This window comes from Tachyglossus aculeatus, chromosome 14 (genome assembly GCF_015852505.1).
Source record: "Tachyglossus aculeatus isolate mTacAcu1 chromosome 14, mTacAcu1.pri, whole genome shotgun sequence".
NCBI lineage: Eukaryota > Metazoa > Chordata > Mammalia > Monotremata > Tachyglossidae > Tachyglossus > Tachyglossus aculeatus.
Window position 1 is genome coordinate 25927635 of NC_052079.1, and position 20785 is coordinate 25948419.

Genomic DNA, 20785 nt, shown 5'->3' on the forward strand with positions numbered 1-20785 from the left:
AAGAGACGGCAAGATGATTGAGTGCTTTAAAGCCAATAGTAAGGAATTTCTGTTTGATGCAGCGGTGGATGGGCAGCACTGGAGGTTCTTGAGGATTGGAGAAACAAGGACTGGATGGTTTTGTAGAAAAAGGATCTGGGCAGCAGAATGAAATATGGGCTGAGAGAAAGGAAGCAAGGGGGTCAGCAAAGAGGAAGATGCAGTAGTGAGGGCGGAATAGGATAAGTACTTGGATTAATGTTGTAGCAGTTTGGATGGAGAGGAAAGGGTGGATTTTAGAGATCATCATCATCAATCGTATTTATTGAGCGCTTACTATGTGCAGAGCACTGTACTAAGCGCTTGGGAAGTACAAATTGGCAACATATAGAGACAGTCCCTACCCAATAGTGGGCTCACAGTCTAAAAGGGGGAGACAGAGACCAAACATACTAACAAAATAAAATAAATAGAATAGATATGTACAAATGAATTAAATAAATAAATAAATAAATAAATAGAGTAAAAAAATATGTACAAACATATATACATATATACAGGTGCTGTGGGGAAGGGAGGGAGGTAAGATGGGGGGATGGAGAGGGGGACGAGGGGGAGAGGAAGGAAGGGGCTCAGTCTGGGAGGGCCTCCTGGAGGAGGTGAGCTCTCAGCAGGGTCTTGAAGGGAGGAAGAGAGCTAGCTTGGCGGATGGGCAGAGGGAGAGTATTCCAGGCCCCGGGGATGACGTGGGCCGGGGGTCGATGGCGGGACAGGCGAGAGCGAGGTACGGTGAGGAGATCAGCGGTGGAGGAGCGGAGGGTGCGGACTGGGCTGTAGAAGGAGAGAAGGGAGGTGAGGTAGGAGGGGGCGAGGTGATGGAGAGCCTTGAAGCCCAGGGTGAGGAGTGAGGAGGAGAGATGTGAAAGTAGAACTGACAGGGTGTAGTGACACCAGATATATGGGTTGAATGAGAGAGGAAAGTTGAGGGTACTGCCAAGGTTACAGGCTTGTGAGACAGAGAGGAAGGTGCTGCTGTCTATAGTGACAAGAAAGTTATGAGGAGAACAGGGTTTGAGGTGGGGGTGGAGGGGGGAAGATAAGGAGTTCCGTTTTGGACATTGTTAAGTTTGTGTCGGTGAGACATCCAGGTAGAGGCACCCTAAAGTCAGGAAGAGAGGAGAGACTGCAGAGCAGGAGAGAGATCAGGGCTGGAGATGCAGGTTGGGAGTCATTCTCTAAGAGGTGGAGTTGAAGCCATGGGGGAGAATGATTTCTCCAAGGGACTAGGTGTAGCTGGACAATAGAAGGGGACCCAGAACCGAGCCTTGAGGGACTTCTGCAGTTAGGGGGTGGGAGGCAGAGAAGTAGCCCTCGAAAGAGACTGAGAATGAGTGGCTACAGAGGGAGGAGGAGAACCAGGAGAAGACAGTGTCAGTGCAGCCAAGGTTGGATAACAGTTCTAGGAGAAGGGGTTGATCCAAAGTGTTGAAGGCAGCTGTGAGGTCGAAAATTAGGATGGAACGGAGGCCAGTGGATTTTGCAAAGGGGGGGGGGGGGTCATTACGGAATTTTGAGAGAGCAGTTTCTGTGGAGTAAAGGGGGTGGAAGCCAGGTTGGAGGGGATCAAGGAGAGAATCGCAAGAGAGGCAATGGAGGTCATAGGTGGAGACAACTCACTCAGAGTTGAGAGGAATCGTAGGAGGGAGATGGGGTGAAAACTGGAAGGGTTATGGGGGCGAGGGGCGGCGGTTAGGATAGGGGAGACATGAACATGCTTGACAGCAGTGGGGACAAAGCCAGAGAAGAGCTGAAGATGGTCAGGGAGGGGAGAAGAGGGGGCAAGGATCAATCAGTTGATTGCATGTGTTTGAGGATTTTCCTACTTCCACAACTTCTTTGGTTTTCTTCTCAGAGGTCCCTCTTAACTTTTTCCACTTCTAATCTCTGTTGATTATTTTTTCCCCGTGTGTTATTTTGTTTGCTCATCATCACAGTGATGATAGTCATTGTGGTATTTACCTATTCTAAGCAGTGGGGAGGGTACATCAGATTAGGCACAGTCCCTGTCTCCCCTTGGGTTCATTGTCAAAGTGGTAAGCTGAACAGGTATTGAATACCCATTTTACAGGTGAGGAAACTGAAGCCTAGAGAAGTTGTGACTTGCCTAAGGGTCACACAGGAGGCAAGTAGCAGAGCAGGGATTAGAATCCACATTCCCCACAGGCCTGTGCTCTTGCCACACTAGGCCAACTGCTATTTCTTGACAACATTTCTGGATCCACCACTTCCTCCTGAGCCAGAAGGCCATTACCAGGCCAGGCTCATATCTTATCCTGAGATGACTGCTGTGTTCGCCTCCTTACATAGTGCACTCTGCCATCCAGATAATTTTTCTCAGATGTCATTTTTCTCGCATCTCCTCACTCCTCAGAAGCCTTCAGTGTTTACCTGGTGTTTTCCACATCAGGCAGAAACTCCTGCCCATTGACTTTAAAGCAGTCCTTCAGTTCTGCCTACTGTCTTACCTACTCTCTTTTCCCACTGCACTTCAGCTTGCATCTTCCTTCCTTTCACACTAGCATACTAATTGTGCTTCTTTCTCATCTCTATTGCCTGTGACTCCTTGCTCTCTCTTTCTTCCCACTTTGAACTCCCTATACCCTTTAAATCTGCCAGACCCTACTTCTCCCCATTTTCAAATCCCTTCTGAAATCCCCTCTCCTTCCCGAAGTCTTCCCTGATTAATATTTCTTTTCCCCTGGTCCTACCCCCTAACTACCATATCAGCCTTTCAGTGCCAGCTCTGCCCTTCTGGATTTACATCTACCAGTAGTGCTTCTCTACATACTGATGTACTATTTAAGCCCCTATTTATCTATAAATCCATTGTTTTCTCCTCTTATCAATCAGTCAAAATATTTGAGTGCTTACTGTGGGCAGCGCACTGTACTAAGCACTTGGGAAAACACAATACAGTAGAGTTGGTAGACACACTCCTTGCCCACCAGAAGGTCGCACTCCACCTTCTATATGAGAAACAGCATGACTTAGTGGAAAGAGCACAGGCTTGGGAGTCAGAGGTTGTGGGTTCTAATACTGGCTCCGCCACTTGTCAGCTGTGTGACTTTGGGCAAGTCACTTAGCTTCTCTGTGCCTCAGTTACCTCATCTGTAAAGTGGGGATTAAGACTGTGAGCCCCACGTGGGACAACCTGCTTACCTTGTATCCACCCCAGTACTTAGAACAGTGCTTGGCACATAGTAAGCGCTTAACAAATGCTATTATTATTATTATTACTACAGGGGAGACAGATATTGAAATAAATGACAGGATAGGTACATAAGCTCTATGGGGCTGAGGGTGGGGTGAATATCAAGTGCTTAAAGGGGACAGATCAAAGTGCATAGGCAACCCAGAGGGGAACTGAGGGCTTATTTAGGGCAGGCCTCTTGGAGGACATATGATTTTAGTAAGATATAAAGATGGGGAAAGTGCTGGTCTTTTGAATGTGAAGGGTGGTGAGTTCCAGGCCAGAGGGAGGATGTGGGCAAGGGGTCATTTTGTGCCCCTCTCCCCACCAGCTCCTCGATGGCTGGGATCCTGTCTTTTGCCGCTATTGTACTCTGTGAAGCTCTCTGCATACAGTATGCACTTGATAAAGACTATAGATTAATAAGAGTTAGACTCCCAAGCCCATGCGCTTTCCACTAAGCCACACTGCTCCTCCCATTGGACCGAGGAGGCGAGGTTAAATGACTTACCCAAAGTCCCACAGCAGGCCAGTGGCAAAGTTTGGCCTTCTGAGGCCCAGGCCCCAGCTCGTTACAGTAGGCCCTGCAGCCCATTCAATCAACCAGTCAATCAATTGATGGTATTTATTGAGTGCTTACTATATAGAACACTGTACTAAGCATTTTGGAAGTACAGTACCACGGAATTAGCAGACATGTTCCCTGCCCATAACGCTTACAGTCCAATGGGGGAGACCGACATTAATGTGAATAAATATTCATAGTATATTTATTCAGCATATATACTAGGAAATGTTGTCACTGTTTCCTCTCCCAACAGGACCGTTTAATTACAGGAAGTCCTTGACTTAAAGTCTTGACATTCAGATGGATGGCATTCACACGGTTTCTTCATTTGCATCCTGTTTCAGTTTTACAATATCTGTTTTGACTTCCCAACGAAAGTATCATTGTGGCACTCCTCTGTTGAGCCGGGCTTGGGGGGCAAGGGGCACGCAGGCATCACAGGGCATAATTATAATAGTCCCTGTCCCATATCTAAGCAAAAAGGAGAACAGGTTTTTAAGCCCACTTTTAGGGATGAGGAAATAGGCATAGAGAATTCAAGTGACTTACCCAGGGTCACACAGGAGGAGAGAACGTGTGGTCCTGGCTGTGGCTGCTGTCCAACTGTCCAGTGGAGCCGCTGTTGGCTGGGCAGGGCGACGGCACGGCCAGTGCGTTGATTTGACTTCTGGTGAAGTACAGGTCGACTTCCTTATTGTGGCACCTCACTGACTCAGTAGAAATACATTGGTACGGCTATATTATCTACAGTTGATGAATTGATGTAGTAGTAGTTGTTTTAATGTTTATTAACCCCCTTCTGTGTACAAAGCCCTGAACTGAGTGCATGCTTTTGGGTAATTTTGGTAGCAAAAAGGGAATCTGACTTTGGTTTGGAAAACCCATCCCCGGTTTACAACATTGTTCCTATGGGAAAATTGTTTTTGACATAAATAACATTTCTACTTAGTCCCAATTTTCAGGAACCGTTTGGGCTGTAAGTGTAAGGACTGCCCCATTTGATGCATTGCTCCTTGAAGACATCTTTGTCCTTCAGGAGCTTAACGTTTAGAATACGAGTCCCTGTAGAAGAACTAATTTTCTTCTAATGGGATTTAAGTGTTTACTATGTGTCAGGCACTGTACTAAGTGCTAGTGCAGATATAAGTTAGAAACAGCTTGGCTCACTGGATAGATCACAGGCCTGGGAATCAGAAGGTCATTGGAGAAGCAGCGTGGCTCACTGGAAAGAGCCCGGGCTTTGGAGTCGGAGTTCATGGGTTCAAAACCCGGCTCCGCCAATTGTCAGCTGGGTGACTTTGGGCAAGTCACTTCACTTCTCTGGGCCTCAGTTCCCTCATCTGTAAAATAGGGATTAAGACTGTGAGCCCCCCATGGGACAACCTGATCACCTTGTAAACTCCCCAGCGCTTAGAACAGTGCTTTGCACATAGTAAGCGCTTAATAAATGCTATTATTATTATTATTACTATTATTGGGCTCTAATCCTGGCTCTGCCACTTGTCTACTGGGTGACCTTGGGCAAGTGTATTCATTCAGTGCTATTTACTGAGCACCTAGTGTGTGCAGAGTACTCAACTGAGGGCTTAGGAGAGTACAATACAACAATAAAGAGACACATTCCCTCCCCACAGGGCACTTACAGTCTAGAGGCAGGAGAGAGACATAAGTACAAATAAATAAATTACAGATATGTACATAAGTGCTGTGGGGCTGGAAGAGGAAGAACAAAGGGTGGGTGACATAGAAGGGAGTGGGAGAAGGGGAAATGGGGGCTTAGTCTGCTACAGCCTCTTGGAGGAGATAAGCCTTCAGTAAGGCTTTGAAGGAGGAGGGAGTAATTGTCAGATTTGAGGAGGCAGAGAAGTAGGATTTGGGCCAGTGGTTGGCCGTGAGACAGGCCAGAAGTAGGATTTGGGCCAGTGGTTGGCCGTGAGACAGGCCAGAGCGAGGCAGAGTGAGAAGGCTAGCATTAGAGGAGCGAAGTGTGAGGGCTGGGTTGTAGAAGGAGAGTAGCAAGGTGGGATAGGACGGGTCAAGGTGGTGGAGAGCTTTAAAGCCAGTGGTGAGGAGTTTGTTTAATGTGGAGGTGGATGGGCAACCACTGGAGTATTTTGAGGAGCGAACGCTTAGAGAAGCAGCGTGGCTTACTGGAACGAGCACGGGCGTGGGAGACAGAGGTCCTGGGTTCTAATTCTGGCTCCACCACTTGTCAGCTGTGTGACTGTGGGCAAGTCACTTCACTTCTCTGTGCCTCAGCAACCTCATCTGTAAAATGGGGATTAAGACTGTGAGCCCCACGTGGGACAACCTGATTACTTGTGTCTACCCCAGCGCTTAGAGCAGTGCTTGGCACATAGTAAGCACTTAACAAATGCTACCATTATTATTATTATTATTATTATTATTAAGAATGATCTGAGCAGCAAAGTGAAGTATGGACTGGTGTGGGGAGAGACAGGAGGCTGGGAGGTCAGCAAGGAGGCTGATGCTGTAATCCAGGTGGGATAGGATGAGGGATTGTATTATAATAATAATAATAATAATAATAATGATAGCATTTATTGAGTGCTTACTATGTGCAAAGCACTCTTCTAAGCGCTGGGGAGGTTACAAGGTGATGAAGTTGTCCCACGGGGGGGCTCACAGTCTTAATCCCCATTTTACAGATGAGGGAACTGAGGCGCAGAGAAGTGAAGTGACTTGCCCAAAGTCACCCAGCTGACAAGTGGTGGAGCCGGGATTTGAACCCATGACCTCTGACTCCAAAGCCCGGGCTTTTTCCACTGAGCCACGCTGCTTCTCATAGCCACGCTGCTTCTCATGTATGAATGTGATAGCAGTTTGGATGAAGAGGAAAGCGTGGTTTTCAGTGATGTTGTTGAAGGTGGGACCGACAAGTTTTAGTCATGGATTGAATATGTGGGTTGAATGAGACAGAGGAGTCAAGGATAATGCCAAGATTACAGGCTTGTGAGACAGGAAGGTTAGCGGTGCCGTCTAAGATGACGGGAAAGTCGGGGGATGACAGGGTGGGAAGATAGGGAATTTTGTTTTGGACATGTTAAGCTTGAGGTGATGGGAGGACATCTTAGTAAAGATGCCTTGAAGGCAAGAGGAAATGTGAGACTGCAGAGAGGGAGAGAGATCAGGGCTGGAGGTATAGATTTGGGTACCATCTGCATGGAGGTAGTAGTTGAAGCCATAAGAGTGAGTGAATTCTGCAAGGGAGTGGGTATAGACGGAGAGTATAAGGGGACCCGGAACTGAATCTTGAGGAGCCCCGCAGTTAGGGGATGGGAGACAGAGGAGCCCACGAAGGAGACTAAGATGGTAAAAGGAGAACCAGAAAAGGACAGAGTCAGTGAAGCCAAGTTTGGTTAATGTTTCCAGGGGAAGGGGGTGGACCGCAGCGTTGAAGGCAGCTGAGAGGTCGAGGAGGATTAGGATGGAGTAGAGGCCATTGGATTTGTCAAGAAGGAGATCATTGGTGACTTTGAGAGGGCGGTTTCTGTGGAGTGAAGTGGAAGTCTCTTCACTTTTCTGGACCTCAGTTACCTCACCTGTAAAATGGGGATTGAGACTGTGAGCCCCACGTGGGACAGGGACTCCGCCCAGCCCCATTTGCTTGTATCCACCCCAGAGTTTATTACAGTGCCTGGCATGTAATAGATGTTTAACAAATACTATTATTATACAAGTTAATCAGGATGGACATAGTCCCTGTCCCACATGGGGCTCACAGTCTTAATCCCCATTTTCCAGATGAGGTAATTGAGGCACAGAGAAGTGAACTGACTTGCCCAAGGTCCCACAGCAGACAAGTGGCAAAGCCGGAACTAGAACCCAGGTCCTTCTGACTCCCGGGCCCGAGCTCTATCCATCGGGCCATGAGGCTTCTCAGAGCATTGCACTAGTGCATTATTAAAGTCAGGTAAGAGGGTGTAGTTTGACCTTAGCAGACTTTGTCAGAAAGCAAGTCATTTGCATTCTTACAACTTCCAAGTCTCTGTCTGAAAGAGTTTCTTTAAACAGATGATGGGTGAGACAGGTGAGTCCTTGTATTGGTTAACGGAATGCTAGTCCATGGTATTTGAGTGCTTAACGCTATGCAAAGCACCGTACTTGTAAGCTCTTGGGAGAGTCCAGTAGGCTTTACCATTTGTCTGGTGGGTGCCCGTGAGCCCTTAACTTCTCTGTACCTCTGTGCTCTCTAGACCGGTGTGGGCAGGCAATGTTTTATTGTACTCTCCCAAGTGCTTAGTACAGAGCTCTGCACACCGTGGGCGTTCACTAAATGCAATTGTTGTCAGTTACCTCATCTGTATAGTGAGGATTAAGATTGTGAGTCCTATGTGGGACAGGGATTGTGTCCAACCCAGTTAGCGTGTATCTACCCCAGTGCTTAGTTCAGTGCCTGGCACATAATAAGCGCTCAACAAATGCCATCTTAAAAAAAAAACCCAGCACAACAGCAACAACAAAAAACGGGACTGGTCAAAAGAACAGGGCGAGAAGAAGTCAGGGCATTTTTCCCAGGAAGGGAAGCACATTTGACTTTTGCTTTGAAGAGCTTGGGAAAGGGCCAAGCAAACCAACCCTCCAGTGGGTCCAAGGGCCAACCCTCCAATCTGACTTCCATCCCCTACATTCCACCGAAACTGCCTTCTCAAAGGTCACCAATGACCTCCTGCTTGCCAAAACCAACGGCTCCTACTCTATCCTAATCCTCCTCGACCTCTCAGCTGCCTTCGACGCTGTGGACCACCCCCTTCTCCTCAACACGCTATCCAACCTTGGCTTCACAGACTCTGTCCTCTCCTGGTTCATTCATTCATTCAATCGTATTTATTGAGCACTTACTGTGTGCAGAGCACTGTACTAAGCGCTTGGGAAGTACAAGTTGGTTCTCTTATCTTGCTGGCTGTTCATTCTCAGTCTCTTTTGCGGGCTCCTCCTCCCCCTCCCATCCCCTTACTGTAGGGGTTCCTCAGGGGTCAGTTCTTGGTCCCCTTCTGTTCTCTATCTACACTCACTCCCTTGGTGAACTCACTCGCTCCCACGGCTTCAACTATCATCTCTACGCTGATGACATCCAAATCTACATCTCTGCCCCAGCTCTCTCTCCTTCCCTTCAGGCTCGTGTCTCCTGCCTTTAAGACATCTCCATCTGGATGTCTGCCCACCATCTAAAACTCAGTATGTGTCCAAGACTGAACTCTTTATCTTCCCTCCCAAACCTTGCCCTCACTCTGACTTTCCTATGACTGTGGACGGCACTACCATCCTTCCCGTCTCACAAGCCCGCAACCTTGGTCTCATCCTCGAGTCTGCTCTCTCGTTCACCCTTCACATCCAATCCGTCACCAAAAACTGTCGCTCTCACCTCCGCAACAGCGCCATGATCCGCCCTTTCCTCTCCATCCAAACCGCTGTCCTGCTGGTTCAATCTCCCATCCTATCCTGAATGGATTACTGCATCAGCCTCCTGTCTGATCTCCCATCCTCCAGTCTCTCCCCACTTCAATCTATACTTCACGCTGCTGCCCAGATCATCTTTGTGCAGAAACGCTCTGGGCATGTTACTCCCCTCCTCAAAAATCTCCAGTGGCTACCAGTCAACCTACGCATCAGGCAGAAACTCCTCACCCTCGGCTTCAAGGCTGTCCATCACCTCGCTCCCTCCTACCTCACCTCCCTTCTCTCCTTCTACAGCCCAGCTCTCGCACCCTCCGCTCCTCTGCCGCTAACCTCCTCACCGTTAGGCCTCGTTCTCGCCTGTCCCGCTGTCGACCCCCGGCCCACGTCCTCCCCCTGGCCTGGAATGCCCTCCCTCTGCCCATCCTCCAAGCTAGCTTTCTTCCTCCCTTCAAAGCCCTACTGAGAGCTCACCTCCTCCAGGAGGCCTTCCCAAACAGAGCCCCATTTTTCCTCTCCTCCTCCCCATCCCCCCTGCCCTACCTCCTTCCCCTCCCCACAGCACCTGTATATATGTTTGTACAGAGTTATTACTCATCATCAATCTTATTTATTGAGCACTTACTATGTGCAGAGCACTGTACTAAGCGCTTGGGAAGTACAAATTGGCAAGATGTAGAGACAGTCCCTACCCAACAGTGGGCTCACAGTCTAAAATTTATTACTCTATTTTACTTGTACATATTTACTATTCTATTTTATTTTGTTAATATGTTTTGTTGTCTGTCTCCCTTCTAGACTGTGAGCCTGCTGTTGGGTAAGGACAGTCTCTATATGTTGCCAACTTGTACTTCCCAAGCGCTTAGTACAGTGCTCTGCACACAGTAAGCGCTCAATAAATACGATTGAATGAATGAGTCAGTCATATATGAGTGCTTACCATGTGCAGAGCACTGTCCTAAGCGCTTGGGAGAGTATAACAATATAGCAGGCACATTTTCTGTCTACAACAAGCTTAGAGGCTAGAGGGGGAGAGGCTGGCCTTGCAGGCCACAGACCTGTTAGATCACTTTGGGAAATGTTTGAAAATGTCAGCCTTACTCAGAAAGAGCTAGAAGATGGAAACAATTTTTTTTTGTGATTAGATTTCATTATTATTATTATTTGAAGTGGTGTAAACTTGTTTTCTGAGGCAAGTAAGTTAAACACTGATTTTTAAAAAATAATTACTGGTTAAACTGAATTTTAATTAAGTTGTTTTAACCTCTTTTCTGGTCAGGCACAGTCCTTCCTAGGAATGTAGACTCTGTCCTTTGGGGAGTCCAAGAGTAGTGTCATTTTCTCAGGGGTTAGGCCTGGAGTGGGGCAGCCAGGTCAGAGGCCTGGCGGTGGCATAACCTCCACACCAGAATCGTGGAGCATTCCGGGAAGGGATTGGGTCCTCTGCCAGTGATGGGAAAGCCTCCCCTCCCTCCTCCTCCTCCTCCTCCCCTTGGAGGCGGGGAGGACCCAAATACTCCCAAGGACAGAGTGGAGGGAAAGCCCAACAGCTGGGGGCTTCCCGTACTAATAGTGATGATGGTATTTGTTAAGTGTTTCCTCTGTGCCAAGCGCTGGGGGAGATACAAGGTAATCCGGTTGTCCCACGGGCTCACAGTCTTAATCCCCAGTTTACAGGTGAGGTAACTGAGGCACAGAGAAGTTGTGACCTGCCCAAAGTTACGCCACTGATAAGTGGCGGACACGGGATTAGAACCCCCAACGTCTGACTCCCAAGCCCGTGATCTTTCCATTAAGCCGTGCTGCTTCTCTGAGTGGTAAGGGATTGCCTTTTTGCTTCCCAGACCCTGCGGGGAGAGCGCTGGTTGGGGTAAATGCGTTTCTCTCTGTCTAAGCTCTACCTGGGGTTCAGTGGGAAGAAGAGACATGCATTGGACCACTTTGCTAGTTTGGCAACCTACGGCTCAGGAGCTGGATCAGATCTAGTTCGTATTGACACCGGATATGGCTCTCAAGCACAGGCGCCCACTTAACGGGAGCCATTGTCTCTGTGGTCTTGGGCACCCATGGTGGCGATATTCGATTTGCCTTCGGAACGTTTTGGGCAGTAGGTATCTGTCCCGTCACACCCCTTTGGGTTGGGAAGGGGCTGCGGGAGAGCCGAGATGGCAGCACTTCCTTGCCCTCTGTCTGTTTCCCGGACAGTAGGCTGCCCATTGCCACCTGCACGGCCTGCCCACCCACTTCCACCATAATCTTCAAGAAGTAGCAACAGTGCCAAGGTGAGCCAGCCACACCGGGTAGCGCAGGGGACCCCCCCACCCAAGGGGGCCGGGGTGGAGCGAGGGCAGTAGCCTATGCTGGGCACTGCCCGCACACACTGAGATCCAGTGTTCGAGGGGGCAGAGAGAGTGAGAACTGCTGTATTGTCCCCTCGGGCTGCTAAACTGGGCAAGACTTGGGGTGGAGTTTCAGGGTTAGAATTGTGCAGGTCCTTTCTCTTCTAAAAGGAAGGAGACATTACATTTCTTGCAGTGGCCTCCCTCCTCTTTCCCCACAGCCAAACCCCCTGCCCTCAAAACAAAACAAAAAAAACAGTGAAGGTAACTGCTTTTGTTTGTTTTAGAGCTGCCGGTTGCCTTTTCTTCTCCAAAACGTTAGGTGCTTCGCCTCTTTCCCGCTCCCTGTCTCCCATCCCCAGCCACCTCTCTAACACCTCTTCCCCTCCAGCCCAGTGCCAGCAAAATATTAGTCTACAACTTGAATGAAGACAAACACCTACCACCTTTTAACAAGTCTGCATAATGTGCCAAAGCAGAGGCGTGGTAACAATGGCACCCCCTTATTACCTTCCCAGGCAGAATGAGAGAACACGATCTTAGTGTCTTCTTCCCTCCCTCAGGCTATCTCTTCCCCGTCCTTTCCTCAGTCCCCCTCTTTATTATTATTACTATTATTATTGTTATCATTATTATTATTATTTTGTAATTACACCTGAACAAGGAAGCAAACTACATTAAATGTAATGTAATGAGTATCTACTCTTTTGATTGGCTCTTTGCACAGTAGGTGTTCAAAAGTTTCATTTTGGGGAGGGGGCTCTTCCCAGCCATTTGGCCAAGCCCAGCATATGGTCCAGCACTTGGCTTTCTTAATTAATCAAAGGTATTTATGGAGCACTTACTAAGCAGAGCACTGTACTAAGCCCGAGGGAGAATGCAGTGCAATAGAGTTAGTAATCATGTTCCCTGCTCTCAAGAAGCTTGCAGTCTAGAAGGGGAGACAGTCATTAAAAATAAAGTACAGATATGAACCTAAATGAGTGTGGGATGAGGACCACCAGTTGCCTAAAGGGTACAGATGCAAATGCATAGGTGTCAGAAGGCAGAGTGAAGAGGATAAAAGCCAGTTTGGAAGGGGTTGAGGAGAAAATTGGAGACGTGGAAATGAAGTATGGTCTATGGTCCATATTTCACAGCGCTACCTGAATCATTTTTCTAAAAACATGTTCAGTCCTTCTTTTCCACTCCTCAAGAGCTTCCAGTGGCTACTTATCCACCCCTACACCAAACAGAAAGTCTTTACCATTGATTTTTAAAACACTCAATCACCTTACCCCCTCTTATGGCCCACCCATTGCCCTTCTCTACTGCCAACCTACTCACTGTACCTTGAACTTTTCTGTCTCATTGCCACCCCTTCGCCCACATCCTCCCTCTGTCCCGGAACACCCTCCCTCTTTATATCTGACAGACCATCACACTCCCCACCCTCAAAACCGTATTAGAATCACAGCTCTGCCAAGAGGCCTTTCCTGACTAAGCCTTCATTTCCTCTTCTCCAGCACCCTCCTGCATCACCCTTGCACTTGGATTTGTATCCTTTATTCACCCCACCCTCAGTCCCACAGCACTTATGTACATATCCGTAATTTATTTTAATATCTGTCTCCCTCTCTAGACTGTAAACTCCTTGTGGGCAGGGAACATGTCTACTGACTCTGTTCTATTGTACCCTCCCAAGCACTTAGTTTAGTGCTCCGCACACTGTAAGTGCTTGATAAATATGGTTGATTAATTGATCGAGGCAGCAGGATTTGACAACTTGCTCAAGGAGATTGATTTTGATAAGGTGTGAAGGGATGGGGTTAGAGGTGCAGGTGGAGGGGATGGATTTTAAGAGGAGGCAGGAGAGCGCTTGAGAAACTGCTGGGAAAGATGGAAGAGTCGAAGAAGGGGCAGAAGAAGGGAGGAACTGGAAAAGTTAGCAGGAGAGATTTTAGGGAGATCATGCCTGATGGCTTCGATTTTACATGGCCAAGTCACTGGGGGAAGAGATGGGATTCAGGGGGATTTGGCTTGAGGTGGGAGTTAAATGTCTGAAACAGGTGGCGCAGGTAGTGAGAGGGAGAAAGAATGTTGCTGGGCGGAGGAGAGGGCAGAGGGAAAGCTGGTGATGATGAGTGAGATGGATGAGGTCAGCCCAGTGTCTGGTTTTCCACCAGCATTCCACAGCTCATGCACAGGAGTGGAGGAAACATGCTGTAGAGGCGATGCATGGTTATGGCCATGCCAAGATCCGCCCTTTCCTCTCCATCCAAACTGCTACCCTGCTCGTTCAAGCTCTCATCCTATCCCGTCTGGACTACTGCATCTGCCTTCTCTCTGATCTCCCATCCTCCTGTCTCTCCCGACTTCAATCCATACTTCACGCTGCTGCCCGGATTGTCTTTGTCCAGAAACGCTCTGGGCATGTTACTCCCCTCCTCAAAAATCTCCAGTGACTACCAGTCAATCTGCGCATCAGGCAGAAACTCCTCACCCTGGGCTTCAAGGCTGTCCATCACCTCGCCCCCTCCTACCTCACCTCCCTTCTCTCCTTCTCCAGCCCAGCCCGCACCCTCCGCTCCTCTGCCGCTAATCTCCTCACCGTGCCTGGTTCTCGCCTGTCCCGCCATTGACCCCCGACCCACGTCATCCCCCTGGCCTGGAATGCCCTCCCTCTGCCCATCTGCCAAGCTAGCTCTCTTCCTCCCTTCAAGGCCCTACTGAGAGCTCACCTCCTCCAGGAGGTCTTCCCAAACTGAGCCCCTTCCTTCCTCTCCCCCTCCTCCCCCTCTCCATCCCCCCATCTTACCTCCTTCCCTTCCCCACAGCACCTGTATATATGTATATATGTTTGTACATATTTATAACTCTATTTATTGTACTCGTACATATCTATTCTATTTATTTTATTTTGTTAATATGTTTGGTTTTGTTCTCTGTCTCCCCCTTTTAGACTGTGAGCCCACTGTTGGGTAGGGACTGTCTCTATATGTTGCCAACTTGTACTTCCCAAGTGTTTAGTACTGTCCTCTGCACACAGTAAGCGCTCAATAATTATGATCGATTGATTGATTGATTGATTATGGGTTACTCCTCTCAGCCCTGGCAGTTTTAAGCTTCAGTGACTAATTATTCTGGTATTTGTTAAGTGCTTTCTATGTGCCAAGCACTGTACTAAGCACCGGGGCAGATTCAAGGTAATCAGGGCAGTCACGGTCCCAGGCCAAGTAGGAGGTATTGAATCGCCATTTTTACAAATGAGGAAACTGAGGCCCAGAGAAATGAAGTGGGTTGCCCAAGGTCGCACAGGCAAGAACCCAGGCCTCCCGATTCTCAGGCCCATGTATTTTCCACTAACCACACTGCTTCTCGGCATTGGCAGCAGAGGAGTGACTGAGTGTGTTACCTTGCAGGCATGGCTTTGTATTTTCTGCTGTGATCTTTTTCCGTTGGTGGTCCTAATTACATCCCCACCGCAATCATTATCTTGTTTGCAGATAGTGCAAAATAACTAACCCTTCCCTCAGTTCTTCCTCTTGTAGTAAGACACTGCTTTCTCATATGCCAGTTGTTTATGTTCCTCTCCATTATGTTCCTCTCCATTATATTTAAACGGGTTTGTCATCAGTGGACTTGCTTTCCTAGCATTCTTTTAGAAGAGATGTTATCAACTTCAGTGTTTACTGTCATTAGGAAACATTCATCTTGCTAAATTGTATTGCTGTTAAATTCTATTACATCTTGGGGTGATGTGCTGGGTATATTCACTGTTATACTTGGAAATGGCATTGCAGTTAAACTAGATCATGGCTGTGCAGTTCTCTAAGTTTTTTGGATAATGACACTGAGAAACTTACTCCCAAACCCCCTCCTGTTGTTGCTCACTCCTGTCCATATCAAGCAGAAACACCTGACCACCGGCTCTAAGGCATTCTCAGCCCTTTCGCCCTTGCTCCTCACATACTACGCCACAGCTCCCGGGCTTCACTCTTCTCAAATAATAATAATAATAATTTTGGTATTTGTTTAGTACTTACTATGTGCGAAGCACTGCTCTAAGCGCTGGGGGAGATTCAGGGTAATCAGGTTGTCCCACATGGGGCTCACAGTCTTAATCCCCATTTTCCAGATGAGGTAGCTGAGGCACAGAGAAGTGAAGTGACTGGCCCAAAGTCACACAGCTGGCAAGTGGCGGAGTCGGGATTAGAACCCATGACCTCTGACTCCCAAGCCTGTGCTCTTTCCACTGAGCCACACTGCTTCTCTAAATACGATGCTCACGTTTGTCAAGTAGTTCTATGTGGCCTCAAGTCTTGGGATCATTGAAATAATGGGGTCTGCCATCAGACATTAAAATGAATTACTGGGAGGGGAAGCAATTAAAAGGATATGTACATAAGGAATAGGACTGCAGTAGAGGGAGAACGTAACGGGGGGATGACGGATCAGTCAGGGAAGACTTCCTGAAGGAGAGGAGTTTTTAGCTGGGCTTTGAAGATGGGGAGAGTGGTGGACTGTTGGATGTGAAGTGAGAGGTCCGCGGGAGGGCAGGGGCAATGGGTCAAAGGGGAGAGAATGAGGCGTAGTGAGTAGGTTAGTAAAGTGGTGGTGGGGGGGTGGAGGGGGGGGCCTGAGTGAAGTCTTTGGGCCGGGCTGTAGTTAGAGTTTTGTGAGGATCAGTAAGGGAGAGAGAACCGATTGAGTGCCTTAAAGCTGACGATGAGGAGTTTCTGCTTGACTTGGTGATAAATAGGCAGCCATTGGAGGCACTTGAGAAGTGGGGAGATGAGTGCAGGCTGACTTTTTTAGAAAAATGATATGGGCAGCAGAGTGGAATGTGGGCTGGAGAGGGAGGTCAACGAAGAGGCTCATGCGGTAATCGAGATGGGATATGACAAATGCTTGGATCGGCGGGAGAACAATTTGGCCGGAAAGGCGATGGTGTGGAGATAGGAGGATTGGGTGACTGAATATTTAGGTTGAAGGAGCGAAAGGAATCAGAGGTAATGCCAAAGCTGTGAGAATGGGAGGATAGTGGGGACTTGGGGTGGGGGCTGCCAAGAGTTATGGAAAAGTTGTGAGGGGCTGAGAGTTTGGGAAGAAAGAGGGGTTTTGTTTTGGATGTGTTGAATTTGAGGTGTTGGCAGGACATCTAGCTGAGGTGTCCTGAAGGCAGGAGGAAATATGCAATTGTAGAGGAGAGATGTCAGGACTGGAAAGGTAGATTTGGAGGTTGTTAACATAGAGATGGTAGTTGAACCCATTGGGTAAAATGAGCTTCTCAAAGAGGAAGTATAAATGGAGAAAAGAAGGGCACCCAGAACTGAGCTGTGGATTCCCACAGTTAAGAGGTGGGAAGCAGAGGAAAAGCCAACAAAAGAGATGGAGGAGGAGGGGCTACAGCGATGGAAGAGCCAGGAGAGAGAAGCACTGTGGCCTAGTGGATGGAGCATGCGCCGGGGAGTAAGAAGTTCATGGGTTCTAGTCCTGGCTCTGCCACATGTCCTCTGTGTGACCTTGGGCAAATCACTTAACTTCCCTGGGTCTCAGTTCCCACATCTGCAAAATGGGGATTAAGAGTGTGAGCCCCATGTGGGACAGGGACTGTGTCCAACCTGATTAACTTGTATCTACCCCAGCGCTTAGAACAGTGTTTGGCACATAGTAAGTGCTTAAGTACTATTATTATTATTATTATTATTATTATTATTAGGGAAGTGTTAGTGAAGCCAAGGTGAGATAGTGTTTCCAGGAGAAGGGGGTAGTCTATAATGTCAAAGGCCGTTGAAGTTTTTTAAGAGGTTTAGGATGGAGTAAAATCCACTGAAGGAGGTTTTTGGTGAAAGTAGAGCAATTTTAGGGTAGTGGAGGTGATGGAAGTCAGACTGTATCGATCATATTTATTGTGTTGAATGTGTGTAGAGAACTATACTAAGCAGTTGGGAGAGTGAAATGTAACAGAGTTGATAGACATGTTCCCTGACCACAGGGAGCATACTGTCAGGGGGAGACAGACATTAATACAAATAAATAAATTACGGATCTATTCAAAATATTCCTTCCCCACTCCTGCCCCTTTTTCAACTCTCCCATCCTTCTCAGCAGTATCTTGAGGAGTTCTTCTGCCTTCTCTCAAAATCCACCTCCTGAGCATCTGACCTCATCCCTTTGCATCTTATCAAAGTGCTTTCCTGCTCTCTTCTTCCCTCACCGACCGCCATCGTCAACAGTTCGCTCTCCAGTGGCTTCTTTCCCACTGCTTTCAAACATGCTCAGGTCTCCCCATCCTAAAAAAAAAACACCTCCCTTGACCCCAAGGCTCCCTCCATTACTGCCCCATCTCCCTCCCACCATTCCTGTCCAAACTCCTTGAGCAAGTTATCTACACCTGCTATCTCAAGTTCCTCTTCTCACCCCTCTCCAATCTGGTTTATATTAATGTCTGTATCCCCTTCTAGACTGTAAGCTCATTGTGGACAGCAAATGTGTCTTTTATATTGTGTTTTACTCTCCCAGACACTTAGTACAGTGCCCTTCATACAATAAGCGCTCTTTACATACAGTTGATTGAATGAGTAGGTTGGCATTAGAAGAGTGAAGTGTACGGGCTAGGTTGTAGGAAATCAGGGGTAAGGTAGGGGAGAACAAGGTGATTGAGTGCCTTAGAGACAATGGTAAAGAGTTTCTGTTTGTTGCAGAGGTGGACGGGCAACCTCTGGAGATTCTTGATTTAAAGGGGAAATACGGACTGAATGGTTTTGTAGAAAAACGTTATGGGCAGCAGAGTGAAGTGTGGACTGGATTGGGGAGAGACAGGAAACAGAGAAGTCAACAAAGAGGCTGATATAGTTAGTGTTTGGATTAACATGGTAGCAGTTTGGATGGAGAGGAAACGGTGGATTTTAGCCATGGTGTGAAGGTTGAACTTACAGGATTCGGTGACAGATTGAATATGTGGGTTGAATGTGAGAGATGAGTCGAGGATAACGTCAAGGTTACAGGCTTGTGAGACGGAGATGGAGTGCTGTCTACAGTGATGGGGAAAGTCATGGGGAGGGAAGGGTTTGGGGAGGAAGATGAGGAGTTTTGTTTTGGGTGTTTTGAGGGTGTCGGTGGGACATCCACTTAGAGAGATTAGGCCTGGAGGGGAAGGTTTGGGAATCATCCACATAGAGATGATAGTTGAAGCCATGTGAGCGAATGAGTTCTCCAAGGGAGTGGGTGTAGATGGAGAGCTGTAGGTGGACCTGGAATTGAACTTTTTAGTGGTTCAAGGAGGAAGTTGAAAAAGAGGAAACTGGATGCAAAGAGTGTAAGCAGCTTGTTTGAGGTGTTTGGAAAGGAAGGGAGAAGGGAGATGGGGTGATAACTGGAAGGTTGTTGGAGGGAGGGTTTTTTTAAAATTTTTTAGATAGAGGATATGTGGGCATGTGTGAAAACGGAGGGAAAGGAGCCACTGGAGAATGAGAGGTTGAAGATGTGATAGTCAGGGATGGAAGAAGGGAGGGGACAAATGTACTTTTACTTTTTCAAGTGCTTACTCCATCAGTACTGTTGATAGAAAGACTGGTGTATAATAGTTATTTTGGCTACTGCACAGTAGTTGTTTCCGTGAAGAACTTCATGTGATGGGAAAATTGTTTTACTGATCATGTGTAAGTAGATAGCGGTTGACATACCACCATGATTGACATTTTTTGAAAAATTCCTATGTTATTACTTCTACTCTTTATGCTGTTGCTACTCATTATTATGCTGAAACTATTGCAAAGTTGCACAAATATGAAGGAGACCCAGAGTGGTAATAATGTTAGTATTTAAGTGCTTACTATATGCCAAGCACTGTTCTAAGTGCTGGCAGTACTGAGGCAGGCACACACCCACCCGCCTAACAATTTCTTCCTATAACTAGCCACTTGTACCAATTTGGGAGTTGTTATATCCCTTTAGCAGTTTGAAGATCACGCCTGCCCCAGGTTACTTAAGTAACTATCCTTGTATTTTAGCATTTCCCCCAATGTCTTTCTCCCCCTGTAGATGGAAAGCTCCCTCTGGAGAGATTGTGTCCACCAACTTTGTTGTAATATATTCTCCCAAGCGCTTAGTGCGGTGCTGTGCACACATTAAGTGCTCCAAAAAATTAATATCCCGAACAGACTTGTGCTGTGGGAAGATCGACCGCTAATGCTCCCTATGTCCCAACTGCAGGATGAGGTAACTTTACTAACTTTGAGCACCCCCCCCCCCCCCCCCCCCGCCTTTTTTAATGGTATTTAAGTGCTTACTATGTAACAGGCACTGTATAAGCACTGGGTAGATAGAAGCTAATCAGGTAGGCCACAGTCCATGAACCACATGGGACTCAGAGTCTTAATCCCCAGTTTTGCAGAAGAGGTAACCGAGGCAAGTTCCCCCTATTCCCCTGGCTGAGTCTGCCACCACACTAATGGGGGTGCCCAGCTCCCCTCCCCCAGTCACTGTCCTCTTTTTGGCCTCCCAGGCTAAGAAGGGGCCGGCAGCTTCCGGCCCTGCCCCCTTACCTCCTCCCGCCTCTTCTCCAGCCCCGAAAGCCAAGAAAGATCCCTGCCCAAGGTCACACAGCAGACAAGGCTGGATCCAGGATTAGAACCCAGGTCCTTCTGAGCCCCAGGCCCATGCTCTATCCACCAGGACATGCTGCCTCTCTTTCCCATTACCTCAGCATAAGTGCTAAGTATTTCCATTTTTGCAGGTGGTTTCTCTCAGCTGTAAAACTTGGTCACTGTATAAGATTCTCTTTCGTAGGAAATCAAGCCTCAAAGCCACTATAACCTCGGATACAGTGAATCCCTTGGACGCAAAACCCACGTTGATGATTACAGTGCCTGGGACATCGTCAAAGCTACGCAGTAAGTGCTCACTTGGTATTTTTTGTTCTGTAACTCTGTATGTATGTGATGGGATGAAGGGCTTGTCATGCACATTGACTTTGAATAAAACTCACCTTAATTTCTTGTGACTTTTGCCACAGAACCAAGCTTAAAAGTCTAGCTGGGGTGAGAGATCAGGCCTTGGAGAGGAAGATTTGGGAATCATCCAGGTAGAGATGGTAGTTGAAGCTGTGAGAGTAAATGAGTTCTCCGAGGGAGTAAGTGTAGATAGAGAATAAAATAGAACTGAGTTTTTAGGGACCCCCCACAGTTATAGGCTTGGAGGCAGAGGAGGAGCCCATGAAAGAGCCTGAGAATGAGCGGCCACAGAGGT

At 47.7% G+C, this 20785-nt stretch overlaps 1 protein-coding gene across 2 annotated transcripts in view; it reads left to right on the top strand.

The window, feature by feature from the left end:
• Positions 1-20785, top strand: part of ZDHHC17 (zinc finger DHHC-type palmitoyltransferase 17) — a 134956-nt gene that overhangs the window by 26612 nt on the left and 87559 nt on the right. For both annotated transcript variants that reach the window (XM_038756256.1, XM_038756257.1), the window contains exon 2: positions 20327-20430. In XM_038756256.1, the coding sequence (XP_038612184.1) occupies positions 20327-20430 (104 nt within the window). The remainder of the gene's footprint in view (positions 1-20326; positions 20431-20785) is intronic.